This window comes from Microcaecilia unicolor, chromosome 2 (genome assembly GCF_901765095.1).
Source record: "Microcaecilia unicolor chromosome 2, aMicUni1.1, whole genome shotgun sequence".
In the NCBI taxonomy this organism is placed as follows: Eukaryota; Metazoa; Chordata; class Amphibia; order Gymnophiona; family Siphonopidae; genus Microcaecilia; species Microcaecilia unicolor.
The window spans coordinates 352,268,557-352,290,559 of NC_044032.1; the positions used below are offsets into that span (position 1 = coordinate 352,268,557).

Genomic DNA, 22,003 nt, shown 5'->3' on the forward strand with positions numbered 1-22,003 from the left:
CAGGTCAGTTTGAGAAAATGGTTCACCAAAATGAGAGATGAACTGAGTGTCCTTCACTCTGAAATTAAAGGGTAAGTGGTCATGCATTTGATATACTGCCTTTCAAGTGGTACATCCAAAGGAGTTTACATATGATATACAGGTACTTTCTCTGTCCTTAGAGGGCTCACAAGCTAAGTGTTTGTACCGGGGGCAGTGGAGGGTTAAGTGACATGTCCAGGGTCACAAGGAGCCACAGTGGGAATTGAACCCAGTTCCCCTGGTTCTTAACCCACTGCACTAGCCATTAGGCAGCTACTCCTTCGTGACAGCTGCAGCAACAGACGGCTGATTTTGTGCATATGTTGATGGTACTGAAAACACCCTCACAGAGCAATGTGATATTAAAGAGATGGATTGGCAGCTGATGGGCAAGGTTTAAGGCTTGGAAAACAGGTCTAAGTGGAACAATTTGAGGATTAGAGGGGTCCCAGAAAGTAAAGAATATTCTGTTTGCAGCAAGGTGGCTAAGGCAGTGTGTGCTGAGATGCTAATGGGTGGGACTGCAGGATCTGAGACTCCTAGATATACAGAAAATTGGATCGGCCCACCAAAAGGTGGGCCCCAGCCAGGCAAGTTTGGCCAGAAACATAATTGTATGTGTCAATGGCTTTCACTTAAAACAGCAAATATTGGCCAAAGCTAAGGTGCAGAACTACTGTACCTGAGAGGGGCACAAGGTCTCTATTCACTGATCTGTCAGTAGTGACTGCAACAGAAGAAGAGCGGAAGTCGATGACTGATAAAGCTAAGCTACAGGAGAAGGGCCTGAGAAACCAATGGCCTTTTCCATTTGGCATCAACTTAACAGTGCAAGGGAAGTCGGACTCAGTGAGATCTTTGGAGGCAGCAATCTAAAAGGTGTTGGAGGCAGGGTTGGGAGCCATTAAAGTGTCTTCAACAACAGCAGTAAAGTCCAGTGGTTTGTCAGTCAGTGGCATGGCAGAGAGTAATGGGGGAAAGTTCTATACTGTGACAGACAGGTGCAGAGGAGAAGAGATATCTGCAAAACAAGGACAATGAAGAATGGGTTGGATTGAGGGTAACAATGTGGAGTAGTTGTGGTACATGATTATGATCATTAAGACTTAATGATGGTTGCGTGTTTCTGTGAATGTGAAGATGGTGAGCGTTTGAAAATGAAGGGGTGATACACTGTGTATATGTGAGGGGAATGAGTGTGTGTAATTTGGGATGGGGACAACAGAGATGTGTGCAGTTGTTTGGTGGAAGGACAAGAGAAGGCATAGAGGCAAGGAATGGACAGAGCAGGAGAAGGCCAGATGGAAGGGTGAGTCATGTTATTCAGAGGGAAGGTAGGAGAAAGGACTTTGGGGGTGAAGGGGGAAAGGATGGTGTAGGAGTGGAAGTAATAATAGAGGAATTAGAGAGGCAGTAGCAGAAGGAAAAGGGGGGGTCACTTAATGCATTTGAACTGATGGTTATGTCGTTGACTACAAAGGGGCTAAATATGGGTCATAAAAGAAGATTGCTATGGAAAGAAGGGCATCGAGTACATGCTGGCATCCTACATGCTGAGCCCTAAGGAGTGGAACAAAACCACTGTAGAAAAGCGGGGGGGGGGGGGGGGGCATGGTATTATGTTTGTCCAAAACATCATCAAGCACACGTATACAGGATGGAAAGGGATACACAGGGAAATATATTTGTGCCAAAGTGAAGGTGGATAGGCAAGAGATTATTGTAGTCTGTATTGTCTGAAACAACATCAAGGGTGGTTTCATGAGATATAAAATAAGAAAGTGCTGCATTTTGTAACTGAGAATTTCTTAGTAGGAGGGCATCTGTCCTGGATATTTTTGAGGGGGCTGCAGTGGATCCAGACCACATAGATGTAAGCTGAGAAGCTTTATAGAGGAGGTAGGACCAGTAGACATGTGGAGGGTAAGAACAGGGAGGTATGGACTATCCCCCACAAATCTGGACATATTCTGATTTGATTAAAAAGCCAATCAGCACTGATAATTAGATGTTAACAAGCAATTATCAGCACTAATTGGCACTAATTACAATTTATACGCACTACTCGCTAAGTGTATTCTATAAAGTAGGCCGTATAAATTTACTACGCAGATCTCAAGGGGGCATGGCCATGGGAGGGGCATGGACGGGTCATGAACATTTCTAAAATTTATGCAGAATGTTATAGAATAACCCATTCCGCACCTAAAGTTAAGCATGGGCATTTATACCAGCTTTTCATTTGTGTAAATAACTGCACCTAAATTTTAGTTGCGTGGACAGTGCTACGCATATTCTGTAAACCGTGCCTAGCTTTAGTCATGGTTTATAGACTACGCGTAGGCACGTTTTCCATGGGCACCAATTGTTTTGGCGCCAAATATAGAATCTGGTCCTATACGTTTAATTCTGGGATTTCACAAATCCTATAGTCAAATAGATATGATTTTGGTGAGGCATGATTGGGTCCAGTGGGTTAAACAAGATATTGATTTAATTATGTTGTCTGACCACTCTTCAGTAAGAGTATGTTTGTAGCAAAGTACTAGGGAGAATTCTTTTTTGGTTTTGGAGGTTGAATGAGTCATTCTTAGAAACCAGTGTGTATATAAAGAGATAAATGAAGTGATAGAAGTGTATTATGCTTTGAATAAGAATGGAATGGTGTCAGCTGGAGGGGTTTGGGATGGTTTAAAAGCAGTGCTTTGGGGAAGAATTACATTTATTGCATCCCATAAGAAAAAAAGTAAAGGCTCAGTGGGAGGCCACCCTACATAGAGGGGCATAATCGAAAGGGACGCCCAAGTTTTACTGAGGACGTCCTCGCAAAACATCCCGATAGGAGGGCAGGGAAACCCATATTATCAAAACAAGATGGACGTCCATCTTTCGTTTCAATAATACAGTCGGAGACGCCCAAATATTTTACCTGTTATGCTAGTATTCTATAAAGGAAAGTAGAAACCAAAAGAAAATTATGTTTGATCAAATTAGGCTTCCTGCCTTTCATAAAAAAAGGGATGGGACTTGATATATCTTTGTCACTGATTTTATTTAAATTTTTTATGAGTTCTTTGGTCATTTCTTCACATCCTCATTATTTTATGCAGCTTCTTATGCAGATGATATTTTTATTTTGGTACCATTGAAAAATGGTACTACAGATATAGACGATTTAATTTCAGAATGTGTTTCTAACACACATTGCTGTGCATCAATGAACTTACTAGATCTTAATACTACTAAGACTAAATTGTTTTACTTTGATACATCTTTAAGCAGAGTACCACAAAATCTGGTTCTTAGCACTGGGAAATCTCGCCCTTTTGATACATCTTCTAGAGTGCTAGGCTTTATTCTAGACATACAAGAAACATCAGGTTGTGAATCTGTCCAAAACAGGCTTTGCAAAATTATGACTGCTTAGAGCGATAAGATCCTCTTTTCATTTGGTACAATTTAGATTGTTGGTCCAGACCATAGTAATACCTCATCTAGATTATCACAATTCTCTGTATGCTGGGATTAATCAGCTTCAGGTAAAAAGACTTCAATTATTGCAGAACTGTGCTGTGAGGATTAATTTTAGCTGCAAGAAATATGAACATGTGACACCTTTGCTTAGAGATCCTCATTGGCTGCCTGGCTCTGTAAGGGTTGAATTTAAGATGGTTTGTTTAATTTATAAGATCTTCTATGGTTCTAGTCCATCTGACCACATTACTCTGATCCACTGTCCTTCTGTAGATGCCCCCTAAGTTCCAGGTGATTATTCTGCTATGAGTACATAAGTACATAAGTAGTGCCATACTGGGAAAGACCAAAGGTCCATCTAGCCCAGCATCCTGTCACCGACAGTGGCCAATCCAGGTCAAGGGCACCTGGCACGCTCCCCAAACGTAAAAACATTCCAGACAAGTTATACCTAAAAATGAGGAATTTTTCCAGTCCATTTAATAGCGGTCTATGGACTTGTCCTTTAGGAATCTATCTAACCCCTTTTTAAACTCCGTCAAGCTAACCGCCCGTACCACGTTCTCCGGCAATGAATTCCAGAGTCTAATTACACGTTGGGTGAAGAAAAATTTTCTCCGATTCGTTTTAAATTTACCACACTGTAGCTTCAACTCATGCCCTCTAGTCCTAGTATTTTTGGATAGCGTGAACAGTCGCTTCACATCCACCCGATCCATTCCACTCATTATTTTATACACTTCTATCATATCTCCCCTCAGCCGTCTCTTCTCCAAGCTGAAAAGCCCTAGCCTTCTCAGCCTCTCTTCATAGGAAAGTCGTCCCATCCCCACTATCATTTTCGTCGCCCTTCGCTGTACCTTTTCCAATTCTACTATATCTTTTTTGAGATACGGAGACCAGTACTGAACACAATACTCCAGGTGCGGTCGCACCATGGAGCGATACAACGGCATTATAACATCCGCACACCTGGACTCCATACCCTTCCTAATAACACCCAACATTCTATTCGCTTTCCTAGCCGCAGCAGCACACTGAGCAGAAGGTTTCAGCGTATCATCGACGACGACACCCAGATCCCTTTCTTGATCCGTAACTCCTAACGCGGAACCTTGCAAGACGTAGCTATAATTCGGGTTCCTCTTACCCACATGCATCACTTTGCACTTGTCAACATTGAACTTCATCTGCCACTTGCACGCCCATTCTCCCAGTCTCGCAAGGTCCTCCTGTAATCGTTCACATTCCTCCTGCGACTTGACGACCCTGAATAATTTTGTGTCATCGGCGAATTTAATTACCTCACTAGTTATTCCCATCTCTAGGTCATTTATAAATACATTAAAAAGCAACGGACCCAGCACAGACCCCTGCGGGACCCCACTAACTACCCTCCTCCACTGAGAATACTGGCCACGCAATCCTACTCTCTGCTTCCTATCTTTCAACCAGTTCTTAATCCATAATAATACCCTACCTCCGATTCCATGACTCTGCAATTTCTTCAGGAGTCTTTCGTGCGGCACTTTGTCAAACGCCTTCTGAAAATCCAGATATACAATATCAACCGGCTCCCCATTGTCCACATGGAGCCTTAATTAGTAGGACCAAATGGAACATTCAAGGAATGCCCTACTTGTAGTCATTATTCTTCAAATCTAGCTCTTCCTTCAGTGAACAAAGTGGTTAGGGTGGTGGACTTTGTGTCCTGAGGAACTGAGTTCGATTTCCACTTCAGGCACAGGCAGCTCCTTGTGACTCTGGGCAAGTCACTTAACCCTCCATTGCCCCATGTAAGCCGCATTGAGCCTGCCATGAGTGGGAAAGTGCGGGGTACAAATGTAACAAAACAAAAAAAATATATATATAAACGTTAAGTTCCTTTAGGTGTTACGCAGTCAAATTGTGGAACTTAGTTCCTATTCAACTCCGGGGGATTTCAGACTACTATCTGTTTAGGAAGTCTTTAAAAACTTTTTTGTTCAAGAAATATTTTGAAGTGTGAATGATATTGTAGTGAAATGATTACATGTCGTAACCTGATTCTTTGAGTGAAATTAGCGGGATAGAAAATCCAGAATAGAAGAGAATACTGCCTTTCTGTAGTTGTAATCAAAGCAGTTTACATATTATATACGAGTACTTATTTGGCACCTGGGGTCATGAAGGGTTAAGTGACTTGCCCAGAGTCACAAGAAGATGCAGTAGGAATTGAACCCAGTTCCCCAGATTCTCAGAGTGCAGCACTAACCACTAGGCTGCTCCTCCACTATAAAACCATAAAAATATATCCCTCGCCTGTTATAAAATCAGTTAAAAGCATGGTTGAATAACCATGCTTTTACAAGTTTCCTGAATCTTAACTAACTTAAATAATGATGTCAAGATCAAGTTCATCACTCTGAGGAAAGTAAAGTGAGAAGTGGAAAGCTTCAGGGATTGATTTAGAGGCCAATCCTATACAGTATGTGTGAGTGATGCTAAGATTTACAACATAATAAACATGCCTGAGTGAATAATTGGAATGGGAAGTGATTCAAAAACCAGATAAGTTTCAGTTTGAAAAAAGCAGATTCATTGTATGTTGGCTTGAGAAATACAAGGGAGTGGCACATATGGATTGAAAAGCTGATGTTCATGAATCAAGAAAAGTACTTAATGATGATCATATCTAGGGCTTCTGATTTGAGATGTTAACAAATAAACACTGATAAAACATCCCTGATGCAAGAAAAAAACAATTAAAGTAAATGTTTACTGGAGAGAGAGCTGCAGTAGTAGCTCACAGGATGCCAGACCCGCCACGGACCCTGAAGAACGTTCGAAACTTTGGCCATAGTCGGCCGTGGCGTTTTGGAGAACACTGGACATCACACACAGATAAGTTTAGCCTAAAAGCTCAGCTAGAAAAAATAACCTTGTGATATATTGAAACATTTTTGCATATTGAGATTATAGTAAAAATCATAAGGAGGATGGAGGGTTTTTTTTTACCGATGATGAGAGTGAATGCTCCCTGATAAAGTAGGCTGTTCCACAATTAGGAGCTCTTTTGAGGCTTTTTCCTCCTTTCTAAATGTGACGGAAAGCAGTTGAGGGCGCCCAAAATCGGCTTTCGATTATGCCGATTTGGCCGACCTTGCGAGAAGGACGCTCATCTCCCTATTTGTGTTGGAAGATGGGCGCCCTTCTCTTTCGAAAATTCAACTGATTGTAAAAAATTTTTAGGTATATTAAAAGCAAGAAGCCAGCAAAAGAATCAGTTGGACTGCTAGATGACCGAGGGGTAAAAGGGGTGATCAGGGAAGAGAAAGCCATAGTGGAGAGATTAAATGAATTCTTTGCTTCGGTCTTCACCGAAGAAGATTTGGGAGGTGCTGGTATTCAAAGCTGATGAGTAGGAGAAACTGAATGAAATCTCTATAAACCTAGAGGATGTAATGGCGCAATTTGACAAATTGAAGAGTAGCAAATCTCCTGGACCGGTGGTATTCATGAGTACTGATAGAATTGAAAAATGAACTTGCAGAACTATTGTTAGTAATATGTAATTTATCTTTAAAACTGAGTGTGGTACCAGAAGAAAGTAGGGTACCCCATGCAACACCGATATTTTAAAAAGGTTCAAGAGGGGATCCAGGAAATTATAGACCAGTGAGCCTGACATCGGTGCCGGGCAAAATGGTAGAGACTATTAAAAAGTACAAAATTACAGAGCATGTTCAAAAGCATGGATTAATGAGACAAATCCAACATGGATTTAGTAAAGGGAAATCTTGCCTCACCAATCTATTACATTTTTTTGAAGGGGTGAACAAACATGTGGTTAAGGCACATTATGTAACTGGTTTTTAAAAAGGCGTCTGACAAATTACCTCATGAAAGACTCCAGAAGAAATTGGAGAGTCATGGGATAGGAGATAGTGTCCTATTGTGGATTAAAAACTGGTTACAGTACAAAAAACAGAGAGTAGGGTTAAATGGTCAGTATTTTCAATGGGTAGATAGTGGGGTTCCTCAGGGGTCTGTATTGGGACCTCTGCTTTTTAACATATTTATAAATGATCTAGAGATGGGAGTAACTAGTGAGCTAATTAAATTTGCTGACGACACAAAGTTATTCAAAATTGTTAAATCGGGAGAGGATTGTGAAAAATTACAAGAGGACCTTATGAGACTGGGCGTCTAAATAGCAGTTGACGTTTAATGTGAGCAAATGCAAAGGGATGCATGTGGGAAAGAGGAATCCGAACTATAGCTACTTAATGCAAGTTTGCACATTAGGAGTCACCGACCAGGGCCGTGCCGATGCGGTAAGCGAGGTAAGCGCCGCAGGGGGGCGCCCACCTCTGGAGGGCGCCACCGCGGTGCTTACCCTCGCCCCGCGCCCCCGAGGACTTTAAATTACCTCGGTCGCAGGCTGCAGCAGCGTCGGTGAAAGCGCTGCCGACGTCTCCCTTCCCTTGCACTCATTGGTTCCCTCAGTGTCCCGCCTTCTTCTGACGTCAGAAGAAGGCGGACACTGAGGGAACCAAGAGCGCGGTGGGGGCGGTCCGCCCCGGGTGTCAGCGGGTGGGGGGTGCTCCGCTCCCGCTGCTCCCACCCTACCTTCTTTTAAAAAAGAAATCAGTAAAGCGGCGTGGCAGGCAGTGCAGCTTCGCGTCTGCCCTGCTTGTAAAACAAGTAGATCTCCTCGTCGGGCCTTCGCTCACTGGGTCCCGCCCTCGAGGAAATAGGAAGTTACCTCAGAGGAGGGCGGGACCCAGTGAGCGAAGGCCCGACGAGGAGATCTACTTGTTTTACAAGCAGGGCAGACGCGAAGCTACGCTGCCTGCCACGCCGCTTTACTGATTTCTTTTTTAAAAGAAGGTAGGGTGGGAGCAGCGGGAGCGGAGCACCCCCCCCCCCCCACCCGCTGTCATCTCGACGGAGCTGGTAGTCGGGTCGGATCAGGGGTGCCCAGATGGCAGAAGGGGATGGGGAGGGGAGCCCAGATGACAGAAGGGGATGGGGTGCCCAGATGGCAGAAGGGGATGGGGAGGGGAGCCCAGATGACAGAAGGGGATGGGGAGGGGAGCCCAGATGGCAGAAGGGGATGGGGTGGGGTGCCCAGATGACAGATGGGGAGAGGAGCCTAGATGACAGAAGGGGATGGGAGCCCAGAAGACAGAAGGGGATGGGGAGGGGAGCCCAGATGGCAGAAGGGGATGGGGTGGGGTGCCCAGATGACAGAAGGGGATGGGAGCCCAGATGACAGATGGGGAGGGGAGCCCAGATGGCAGAAGGGGATGGGGTGGGGAGCCCAGATGGCAGAAGGGGATGGGGTGGCCAGATGGGAGAAGGGGTTGGGGTGCCCAGATGGGAGAAGGGGATGGGGAGGGGAGCCCAGATGGGGTCTGGGGCTGAAAGGGGAGGCCCTAATGCAAGGCATGTGGATGAAGGGAGCTGGAACTGGGGGCTGAAAAGGAGGGTAGGTGGGATAAGGGGGCTAGTACTGGGACTTGGGGCTGAAAAGGGACAAGAGCTGAAACTTGGGGCTGAAAAGAAAACAGGGAGAAGTGGCTGGGGCTGAAGCTCGGGACTAGTGAGAGAAAAGGGCTGGGTTTGAAACTGGGGGCTGAAAAGGGGACAGGGAGAAGTGGCTGGGGGCCGAAGCTCAAGACTGGTGGGAGAAAAGGGCTAGGGCTGAAACTGGGGGCTGGTGGGATAGTGGGGCTGGAACTGGGGGCTGAAAAAAGGGGCAGAGAGGGGACAGATCCTAGATGGAAGGGGGAGTGAGAGGGAGGGCAGACCCTAGATGGATGGGAGAGGGAGGGCAAATGGTGGATTGAGCGGACAGAGAGAAAGGGCAGACAGTGGATGGAAGCGATAGAGAGGGCAGACAGTGAATGGAAGGGGGAGAGAGAGGGCAGACAGGGGCAGATGGTGGATGGAAGGGGCAGAGATAGAGGGCAGATGTAGATGGAAGGGGCAGGGAGAGAGGGCAGACATTGGATGAAGGGGACAGCAGAGAGGGCAGACACTGGATGGCAGAGAGAGAACAAAGACAGATGCTGGATGGAAGGAAGGAAGACAGTGAAAAGAAGATGAGGAAAGCAGAAACCAGAGACAACAAACTGTAAATAAATATTTACTTTTATTTTTTTGCTTTAGGATATAGTAGTATTGTAGCTGTGTTAATAAATGTTTATAATAGGTAATCTTTTTATTGGACTAATTTTAATACATTTTGACTAACTTTCGGAGAACAAAACCCCCTTCCTCAGGTCAGGATAGGATACTGTAACAGCACTATACTGTATTGACCTGAGGAAGGATGTTTTGGCCTCTGAAAGCTAAATGTATTAGTCCAATAAAATGGTATTATTTTATTTTCTATATTTGTTTTATTTCTATTTGTTAATTTGTAAAGTGGTGATTGGTTCTTGTTAGTTTTTTTCAAATTTACATCTGCAGTCTTTATATTTTGCACAGTACTAGGGGACATTTTCTGTTTCTGTGGTGTTGCATTGTATGCAGAGTCTGGCATCTTGGGGGTTCAGTTTAATTTTTGTCTAGCGTTTGGAATATGTCCACTTTGAGAATTTACATCTGCTATCTTATTTTGCAATGTATAGCAATTTGTTTCTAAGAATATTGCTGACAATTCCTGTCAGTGTGGCAAGTGGTGAGCGATCATTTTCACCGGGGGGGGGGGGGGGGGCGTGATCATTTTCACAGAGGGTAGGGGCGCCAACTGATAGTCTGCAGGGGGGCGCCAGAGACCCTAGGCATGGCCCTGTCACCGACCAAGAAAGGGATCTTGGCGTTGTTGTTGATGATACGTTGAAATCCTCTGCTCAGTGTGCTGCGGCAGCTAAGAAAGCAAGTGGAATGTTAGGTATTATTAGGAAAGGAATGGAAAACAAAAGTGAGGATGTTATAATGCCTTTGTATCGGTCCATGGTGTGACTGCACCTCAAATATTGTGTTCAATTCTGGTCGCTGCATCTCAAAAACATATAGTGGAATTAGAAAAGGTACAGGGAAAGGTGACAAAAATGATAAAGGGGATGGGACAGCTTCCCTATGAGGAAAGGCTGAAACATCTAGGCCTCTTCAGCTTGGAGAAGACACAGCTGAGGGGAGATAGAGGTCTATAAAATAATGAGTGGAGTGGAACAGGTAGACGTGAATCGTTTGTTTACTCTTTCCAAAAATACTGTTACTAGGGGGCATGCGATGAAGCTACAAAGTAGTAAATTAAACTCTGGAATTCGTTGCCAGAGAATGTGGTAAGGGCGGTTAGCTTATCAGGGTTTTAAAAGGGTCTGGACGGCTTCCTAAAGGAAAAGTCCATATACCAATATTAAATTGACTTGGGGAAAATCCACTGCTTATTTCTGGGATAAGCAGCATAAAATGTATTGAGCTTTTTTTGAGATCTTGCCAGGTATTTGTGACCTGGATTGGCCACTATTGGGGCCATGGGTAAAATTTAAGATTACCATTAAAATCAATCAGTGTTGCATAAAAAGCTTGGAGTTTCTCTTCTGTTGTTTCCAGATCATGATGATGTCATCAATGTTGCGTCACCTAATAAAATTTGTTCACTCTATTGTTGTTGTTTGAAAAATTCTTCTTCAAAAGTTGCCATGTAGAGGTTTGCCACTGATGGGGCCATGGGTGATTCCATCGTGGTGCCTTTGGTTTGTTGGTAAAAGGTACCGTCAAAACAAAAGAAATTTCTTTTCTAATCTATGGCTGCCTGTTCAACTATTAATTCAACTGGAATGCATTGACAAAAATGCTCTTTGCTTCTTCCATATAGTAATGCAGTAACTTCATTAATTTTCTTTCTTCACAGGTCCCAAATTTTATTAACGCTACATTGCCACCACAAGAGCGTGTTACTGCTCAAGAAATTGATAACTACTTTCGTCAAGAGCTGATCTACAAACGTAATGAACGAATGGGCAATAGAGTGAGGAGCCTTCTGGAGGAATATCCTGAAAAAAGTTTTTTCTTTGCCTTTGGAGCTGGTGAGTGTTTATCCACCTTATAATTGAAAGAGAAAAACGCCTAGATTTCAACCCAAATCGGGAGAGAGACGTTTATCTCACAAAAACGAATAAATCGGTATAATGGAAAGCCGATTTTGGACGTTTTCAACTGCACTCCATCGCGGAAGCGTACAAAGTTGAAGGGGGCGTGTCGGAGGTGTGGCGAAGGTGGAACTGGGGCGTGGTTATCGGCCGAGGAGAGATTGGCGCCTTTCGCCGATAATGGAAAAAAAGTATGCGTTTGTAGTGTCTAGAAATTAAGGGGTCCCAAGCCCCCTCCCCAAGAAGGCTAGGGTGACCTTAATCTGACTCCATCCCTAAATAGCCCTAGAACTGGGGCAATCAGGGGGTTGTGAAGTTCTAAGAGGAGTTGCTACTGAGAGAGACACTAGAGCTAAGGAAAAGGTACCAGCCTTATGACAAACTGGAACCAGATTACAAGTTATACAATGCAGTGAGAGATAGCTGCTGGATGCAACAAAAGCATTTATACTTACAGCCTTTCATCATTAAGTTAAGCCCACAAATCATCATTTGGAATAAGGATTTTATTTGCACAACAGACTTTAATCAGGTACATTCAGCAGACAGATTCTGGGTACAACCGGACAGAGCTTCGCCGTCTGAGATAAGCGTTGGGGCGGATACCAAAGCTATGGCAAATTGTCCCCTCTTTTATACACAAACTCTCCATAGAAGTCAATGGTGAGATACCTAGCTCTCAATTTCTGAGATGATACTTTCCCATGCAGTGTTATCAGCATGTTTTGAGAAGCTTTGAGATAACAGTTCCACAGCTGTCTGTGTCGCAATACTTTTCACGCCATCTTAAGAACCCTGTATAACCTTGTATAACCCTGTATAACCTCTGTTGCCTTTTATACAAAAGTAATAGACTCCATTTTGTTCATCTGATTTAAAGTGACAGTTGTACCAGTTTGTGTCAGGACTCATTGTTCAGACCTGCTTTTTTTTTACAGATTCTGAAATATTAAATCATTTACTTGTTGTTTGGCCTAGTCAGTACTTTTTCAGTTATTTTAGCTGTTAAAGGTATGTAAATTGACCCACCACTATTCCAGTGGATGGATCCCAAGCGGGGACACATATTAACTTACAGGAAAAGCAAGTCCTTGCGCAGCCAGTCATAGATTTTTAAACCTGGCTGGTATTTTTACAGCCTGGGTCCTAAAATCTGGCCTTCCCACCCTTCCGGTGGGCATCCAGTGAGGGTCTCTTGCTGTACTATAATTATACATTCCCCACTTGTCACCCCTCCTCAGAGGGGGTGACACAAAGCTCGTCAAGCTTGTCATCATCCATTCCAGAAGGTGGCAAGCTTTCAAACGAGAGGGGGAGTTTTGCTCTTATGGATTGCTAGCAGATATTATGCCAGACAGAAAACTTCATTCTTAGGTGGTATATTTCTGGGCATATGGAATTCCCTTTATATTACCCAACCCCTTGGGCCTTAATCTTGATGTTACCCCTCTTGAGGCGTACTCAAACCTGTAGTGATAGAGGTTTTATGAATGGGACAAAACCATGAGTTCATCTACAAACTCTCATGAAGTATAGGTCATACTAATACTTTCAGGTCTTTCTATGACTTCTATTGTATCTGTTGCATAGTACATAGGGAGATAATCTAATGTATGTATCTCAGTAGTCTTGAGAAGGAACAGTGGTTTCGATTAAGCATTGTTAGGGTGGCTCAACAAATATATAGTTAGTATTCAGATTGCAGGCTGTTTAAGGTTGTAGGTATTCAGAATCCTTAAACAGGTCGGAATTCTTGGATCTTACTATTACTCATCATTGGCATCCAATCATGAGCACTAATAAGTGGATAGCAAGTATGAGGTTGCCTCATACAGCAAAAAGGGTAACAAAGGTCATGCATGGATCTTGACATATGCATAATGACCTGGAAGTATGGGAAGCAATTTATATACTTATTACCCCACTTGGAGCTTAGTCAAACCTACAAAAAGACATGCAACGTAAGTAAGCCTACACCAGAGTTAAACAATTGCATAATTGGTTGATACTCGTATCTGAGCAATATCAACTTCCATTCAAATTACATAAACAGAAATAACAGGGAAATTCTTAGAAAAACAATTAGAACAATAAAGAACAATAAAGAAAATAATAGAAAAATAAAAATAAAACCTTTTCAATATCTAGACAGGATTACTGCTAAAATAAAACAAAATATGAATCTATAATGTCCATAAACAGCAACAGTAGTTCTCAAATTAAGTATCAGTTCTAAAGTCTCTTTCATCGATCATGGTTGAGGCGGTGGAAGCGCTGAAGAATCTGGACGGAGATCTAACAGGACTGGGTTTTCAGGCTGGCTTGCTGAAGGAAGTGGCTGGTCTTGAGATGGTTGGGGGATCTAACATCATTTGGGCCTGGATAGATCTTGAAGACGTACTTGTGGTGTACAAATTGGGATCTTTCCATGTCTTTATTCTAGGCATGCAGCATCATAAACAGTTCATCAAGAGTCAGAGGTTGTCAAAGGAATATGCAACATGACTGTATGCCTGAATGATACATTGCTATATCTTAGTGGGCACAGTCAGGGTGAATTGAATAGACATGAAAGTCAATGTAAACATTGGGGTTCAATAATGAAAAGCCAATTTACATAAATAGCAATAGTATATATGAAATTGTATCTACAAAAAAACAATTAGAATTTAGAGATGATGGTAAATGTTCAATTATTGATGTATGGAGGGCAATGCGTTGCAATTTATCGCCAATAGATATGGAATCTTCACCTACGATGACTACCATTCACCAAGGGTTGAGCCCTCAGCTGCAGGAGGCCAGTAGGACTTACGAGCTAGATGATTCAGAAGGAAAGGTAGAGGCCAAAGCTTCTTGCAACTCCAGTAAGTGGAGAGCCTGTCTCTTTCGCTCGTGGACCAATTGATGCATCTGTTGAAACTCACGCTCAACAATGTCTCGTATCTCACGCCGGGTAATGTTGGGGTCTGTGCATCTGTCTTTTAATTTAGCGATTCTTTGCTGCAACATAGCCTTCAGATCAGATACATTATTGGGTAGTTCTTCTTTGCTAGCAGTCGTCTCCTCGGTGAGGGACGTCAACGGAATTCCTGTATCCATCTGAGGAAAGGCAAAACTTAAACAGACCAGTAGTGCAATTTATGTGGTTAAGTTATTGAAAGAAGTCAGAATGCTAGGGGCCAGGAAAGAGGCTTGGTAAGAAACAAAGCATCGAAAATGAAAAATTAAAAAAAATCCCCAAAAAAAAGATAAAATATATAAAAATAAAAATAAAAATAAAACAAAATATTATACATCTGAATTGCAGCAAGGCGTATTCAGACGACAATGCAAGAAAAAGGTTCCTCGAAAAAGATAAATGGAAGAAAAACATTAAAAAGTGCAGCCACTTGATTGACCTTCACATAGAGTTTAAGTAACCCTTTTCAGTCAGTCAAAGAAGTAGAGAGAAGCATATCGCTTTAAGACAAAGCCACCATGTGGTAAGAGTTAGTTGAAGCAAGGTGTTAGTTAAATACACAAAGCATAAATTCCAGGACCGCTGCACACGAATAATGTACACCAGTTCTTCTCACAATCACTCACAGTGAAAGACAGAGAGATAAAAAGAGTAATAGTTGCCATATTGTGAGAACCTGTTTTGAATAGAAAGGAATCAGAAAGTGGAGTGTATAATTTTCCCAATTTATGTTTGAAAGCTTCACCAATTCTTAGTCCAAGAATAGTACAAAATCTATGATCAGCGCAAAATGCTTCCCCAAATGGCCAGTTCAGGGGAATATTTTTCGCATTCATTCCATATAACGGATAATGGTTATTAAATATTTCTTCTTTCTTAGACAAGGAAATAATGAAAAGCTTTCAGATGTCACACATATCATAGAGAAATTTCAAAAATGAAGGCTTTATATTCATGAAAAAACTAAAGAAGTGAATGTCACATCAATTTAAACATCAATTTAAACAGCGTAACAGTTAAAGCAGAAAACATTTTAACAATGAGCAATACACAGCTTTTATTTAAAAGGGATCCCGTATAGAGTAAAATGGCATAAATAAGTCAGTTAAGGTTTATATAAAAAAAACATAAAATGAACATCCTCTGGGGATCGCTCTTCCCTGCAGTTGATAAGAACTCCCCAGGGAAGGTATGCAAAAAAAAAACAAATAAAGAACTTGCTGACTCAGTTAGGTCATTTGTATGGTACCATAAACATACACTTGCAATTAAACCTAAAAAAAAAATATAAGATAACGACATGTCACCTGTAATAGAAACAGAAACATCACACCAATACATATACAGAGAAATGGTTTCTGGATACTAAATGAGGAGCTGAGTAGTATGAGTGACTGAGAGCAACAAAATCAAATCGGGTTTGGGGTAACGCCTAGTCATTATGGGGTGGGTAATATTGATCCCTAAATCTGTGGTCACTGCGGACGGTGTTGATCCGGGTTCCACAAAGGGAATAGCCATCTATTGAGGATCTGATAGTGAAGATGACGGGTGGAATCGGGTGTATATGTGTAAATAAAGTTTAATAACCTTTGCAGGGTTTTGGTATTAAAGGTGCCGTTACGGGGCCACGAGAGTCCAGGCTGAAACTTATTCCAGGAATGCCATATTTGGCAAAACTTTATAAGATTTATGTGGTCTCCTGGGAAGTGATTTATCACTCTCTCAAGAGGCAGCATAATGAATTGGGTACCAGAACTTTGGTATGGTAGAACACCGATATCTGGGTTGTGTCAAATTGTATTGGCAAATCTATAAAAGTCCTTTATACTCACGCGTCTTCAAGAGCGTCCCAGCAACGGAACCCAAAGACATAAATTACTAATTGGCGGAAAGCCCTATGCTTTTGCCGCAGGTTAAATAAACAGACAATTGAAAGCCACAAAAGTGAAAAGAAAATAGAGCAGAAGAAGGTTAGTGTCGGCTATTATATATTTATACTACTCTATCCCAAATTAACAAATACTACTCCCCAGAGTGTGCTTCTAAAGACAGCTACAACATGCCTGCCAAAAACTACACTGGTAATTAGTGGCCATGGGCTCCAACGCCATGATAGAGCCCCCAAAAAGGGACATTGCAAACACTCCCAAAATGAACTCAAAAAACCTGCGAATAAGGTCCTCTGAGTCGAGGAGCAGCGGTCCAACGGGTCCCGCTGATTAGCTACAACGTAATCACCCCAATGAACCTTAAGTGGCTACAACGCACGCAGAGAAATAAAAATTTTATAGGTTAGGCTCTCCCGCGTATACAACTAACCATTTCTAAACAATTTTAAATACCCGAGTCAACCTGTACACAATCGCAACGAAAGTCGTTAGACGTCTCTTTATTAACCCCGCGCTCATCTATACAAGTAACTCATAGGTGGGCAATAATGCCGAAACCGCAGGCCACTCCGAAAAATGGAATGGAAGTCTGCTCAAAATCTAATAAATGAGATACCGTCATCCATTGGAGCACCCTCAATGGATGTAAGTCCCAGACATCGGTATCAAACCCAATGGTTATAGCGTGACACTGGTATATAAGAAAACAATAAAAGTATAGTATGTCCCAGGGAAAAGCCCCTGAAATTTACTATAGAAGTGATAGAAAAATAGAGAGAAAAACGAAATATTCCAAAGCAAAACAAAACAAATGTAAGCTCTTTGGGAAAGTCACAGTCATAAAAAGAGCCTTTAGTTGGAACACCTTAGTCAGGACAAAAAATGTGAAAAATTCCACGTTCATCATTCACTAGACAATATATTTTCCACTCAACAAACCAGGAGAAGGAAACTCAAAAGCATTAGAGCGGAACAGTAACAATAAGAAAGCCTGCAATACAAGGGCAAACAGTACAAATAAATTCATTCATACCTGTAGTAAAAGAAGAAAACTAATTAGGAAAGATAAGTGTACATATTATATGATAAAAACTGGGCCTACCTAATTTGTAATGTAAGGCAAAAATAAGCTGTAAGGGTAGGTTGAAAGCTGTATATGAAAACAAAATATAGACTTTAAACAAGACATGAAACTACTACATACTATAATAAGAGTAACAGAGGAGAACCATATATGTAACTGGAAAACCGATTTCAGCAAAAGGCAAGAAAATGTATATTAACAAAGACATTATAACATGTGTAGTCCGGAGCTATACCCCTAGAATAAATGAAATAAAGGTAAATACATATTAAATGCTTTTGGGGCGGGTACCGGATAGGTTGGAAGTCGCATCTAAACAGGAAAATATAAGAGAAGCATATAATTCAAGAAATTGTGAAACAGGACACTAGAATCATTGTGCAAATATGACAAGTTAATACCCATAAATATGACAAATTAATACTCATACATTCAGAAAAGGAACATAATAAACAAAATAAACCCCAATGCGATGGCAGGAAGCTTTTGTGGCTAAACAGGTGAAAGGGGAAAAGAACAAATTAAAACATGTGATTCTTACATTAAGAACTTCCAATGATACGGCATAAAACATACATACTAATCAGTGACTGAAATGATATGTCTAAATGATGACAAACAGAACAGCTGCAGCATTAGAAGGAAAGAGAAGGTGGGTTGGGTTATAAAGAACCAACAGGAAATAACTGAAGAAGTGAAGCAACGCTGTATTCTCATGGCACGCAGTCATCATCTTCTCAACAGAAAAGGGAAAACATATTTTATATGCATATCTATTAAGGTCTTTAAAACGAGTACGTCATTAAAACAGAGCACAAGAAACCTGAACTATATGAGAATCTTATCTAGAGAGTGAATAAGATCCCCTCATATCTAGCGCAGTATAACACAAACAGTAAAATAGATAATGCAAGCAATAGAAGCTGATGGGCGGGGACAGCATAGCGCCTAGCTTATAACGGGAGCAAGATATAATCCATATAGCGTCTAAGCAAATTTCAAATAGGAGAATAAATAACAAACCTTAAGCATTAATTAAAAGTATAACATTATAAATTAAAAGGGTGTGATAACAACTGCTAGGGCAAGTACAAATTTAATAAAACAACTGAAAATAGTAGCCAAGAGACTATCAAAATTAAAAAGGAATATATTTAAATAAGTGGCAGAGAAGAGAACGTAACCTTACAGACAGACAGGCTATATGTAAGAGCAGGAAGCATAGTCAGGAGAAAAGAAGGGTGCCGTTGCAGTACAGGGCGAAAGGTTATTACCGGAGATTATTAGAAACAGGATAATGCATTCCTAAGCTAGAGATTAACAGATACGAGAGACAGAGAGGGCAGAGAATGGAGGGGAAGTTATTTATAAAACAGCCACAGAAAAAGAGGAAAATAGACAGCTATGCACTTGTAAATGGGGAAAGCAAAAATACAGAGAAATGAGACTGCAAGTATAGGGCGAGAGGTCTCAGTCATAAAAAGCTGAGAACTTGAAAACAGCCGTAGAGAGGAAACAGACCTTTCCTTTATTAGAGAGAAGTAAAACAAAAGTGGCTAGAGAGCTGAACGCCGTAATCGGTGCATCCAGCTAACGGTGAAAGAAAGTTATAAATAAACAAATAAAATAAGGAGACATACAAGCGGGTACGAGGGACACACTCCGAACAGCAATCTTATCAGGGGTGTGCACAGAACGAAACTGTAATAACAGGAGGAAACAAAGGTAGCTGTGCAGTTTTAAATAGAATGCAGGAAGTGTGGTTTATAGCTAGAAAGGTAGCAAGAAAAAATTTTGTTTTAAAGGGAAAAAAACATGTAAGCTCTTCGGGTAAGGCACCTTAACTTTACCGTGTATACTGAGGCTGCCACACAAAATTATACAGTAGCTAGAATTTAGGGCACTTTTCCTGGACACTGTTTTTTCATGAATAAGGCCCCAAAAAGTGCCCTAAATGACCAGATTACCACCAGAGGGAATCGGGGATGACCTCCCCTGACTCCCCCAGTGGTCACTAACCCCCTCCCACCACAAAAAATGATGTTTCACAACTTTTTATTTTCACCCTCAAATGTCATACCCACCTCCCTGGCAGCAGTATGCAGGTCCCTGGAGCAGTTATTAGGGGGTGCAGTGGACTTCAGGCAGGTGGACCCAGGCCCATCCCCCCTACCTGTTACAGTTGTGCTGCTTAATGCTTAGTCGTCCAACCCCCCCAAACCCACTGTACCCACATGTAGGTGCCCCCCTTCACCCCTTAGGGCTATAGTAATGGTGTAGACTTGTGGGCAGTGGGTTTTGAGGGGGATTTGGGGGGGCTCAACACACAAGGGAAGGGTGCTATGCACCTGGGAGCTCTTTAACTTTTTTTTTGTTTTTGTAAAAGTGCCCCCTAGGGTGCCCAGTTGGTGTCCTGGCATGTGAGAGGGACCAGTGCACTACGAATCCTGGCCCCTCCCACGAACAAATGCCTTGGATTTATTCATTTTTGAGCTGGGCGCTTTCATTTTCCATTATCACTGAAAAACAAAAACGCCCAGCTCACAAATTGTCGAATAAAACATGGACGTCTATTTTTTATGAAAATACGGTTCGGTCCGCCCCTTCACGGACCCGTTCTCGGAGATAAACGCCCATGGAGATAGACTTTTTCATTCAATTATGCCCCTCCACAGTTTCTAAAGGTATTTAGCAGCTCCATATATGTGAAGCTCCATTGGCTCCCTGTACAAGCCAGGATATTGTTTACATTTTCTTATTTTGTGTATAAAATTATATATGGCTTATCCTCACTTTACTTATTGAATCATCTTGTTTTTGGTAACAAAACGAGTCCTCAGGGTTTCAGAACTTTTCACCTTTTTCCTTCTCTAAAAGTTATGAGAACTAAACTAATTGATATTCTTTTTTTCATATCAAGTAGTTCGTTTGGATAAGGCTATTAAGGATATCTTGATGTCTGAAATCTCTTATAACCAATTCCATAAACTTACCTATTTAGAAAATTTGTGCTAAATAATGTTAAATAGAATAATATGTAGTTCAGGGATGTTCTGTTTTTGTGAGGTTTTGTTTTGTTATTCCTGGAAAAGTCCAGTCTTCTTTAATTTTTGATCCATATTGAACCAAAAGGTATATGGCAGAATATAAATGTATTGTTAATGTTAAAGGCCTGTTACCTCACAGGCCCAGGAACAAAAGCAACGTCTCATTAGTTCAGAGAACAAAGTCTTAACCAGTGTCACAATTCAAGGAAGGTGAGCCCCTTGGGCCACAGCTGAAATAGTTTTACCCATTCAACTCGGAGGTTGGCCAGGCCCCTGGCTGCGGTGGAGAAGTCACCCAGGATAGGCAAGTCAGGCTGGGCTGGAGGCAGGCAAGGTAGGCTCAGACTAGAAACAGGCAAGGTGGGCTTGGACTAGAGAGAAGGCAAGCAAGGCTGGGCTGGAGACAAAACAGGTGAGGCTGGGCTGGAGATAGACAAGGCTGGACTGGAGACAGACAAGGCTAGACTGGAGACAAGGCTGGCAAGGTGGAGGTCAGGCAAGGCAAGCAGAAGATCAGGGAAAGCTGCAACTTACTAGGACAAGCGACCCATTGCAAAGGCAAAAGAGGAGGAGAGCCTGAGCATTCCTTAAATACACCCAGGCTCATGACATCATCTCCCGGTGCCCCAGAGGGTTTCCCGCCACTGGCCCTTTAAATTCCAGGCTGCAGCGCATGCACATGCCTAGGAAGGGTGGCGGCATGACAGACAGGACTGCAAGGGATGCAGGGCTGGATCCTATACTCCCTCCCCAAGAGAGGTCAGTTGGGTCAAGTCAAGGCGGCAGCCATGACAACCTGGGCTGTGGCTGACAGGGCTTGAAACACAGTCTGTAGCTTGTGATTGTCACACCCCTAACACAGTCTAGGATTTTCTCTGTCTCTCTGGGTTTCCAGGTCTGGCCCAAGCCACACCTCAGAACAAGATTTACAAGTCTTCAAATCAAAGGTTGGCTTACCTCAGCCAGGTCACAGTAGCTAGACATATGTCATAAGGGTGTATGCTAGTGCTTCAGTTCTTCCTTCCCTGGGCCTCCTTAACCCCACTCTGGCCTGCCTTTTATATTTCCTGGTCCCTATCCTTTTGACTCCACCCCTTCAATCTCACTTCCACCCTGGGCGCAACTAGTGGTCTTAAGGTGGCTCAGACTACCTGAGGGACTATCCTTAAGGGTGATGGGCAGTGTTCTATAAACCTCCTCAGCTCAATCCTGTTCAGTTGAGCACCTTCTATATCAGGGTCCACCTCCCGAGACAAGAAGTCAGCATTAGCATGTTCTTAGCCTGTCCAGTGTTTCACCCGATAGCTAAAAGGCTGGCGGCTAAGTAATCGGTGTATGATACATTCATTTGAATCTTTATGTTGCACTATCCACTGTGTTGATGGTTGGTGACCAGCAGGAAGTGTCGCCCCCGTAGATAACATTGGAACGTTTCA

General features: G+C 42.3%; 1 protein-coding gene across 1 annotated transcript in view; it reads left to right on the plus strand.

The window, feature by feature from the left end:
* LOC115463736 (metalloprotease TIKI1-like) overlaps positions 1-22,003 on the plus strand; it is a 275,840-nt gene that overhangs the window by 152,817 nt on the left and 101,020 nt on the right. The window contains exon 4 of the mRNA XM_030194472.1: positions 11,345-11,519. Within this exon, the coding sequence (XP_030050332.1) occupies positions 11,345-11,519 (175 nt within the window). The remainder of the gene's footprint in view (positions 1-11,344; positions 11,520-22,003) is intronic.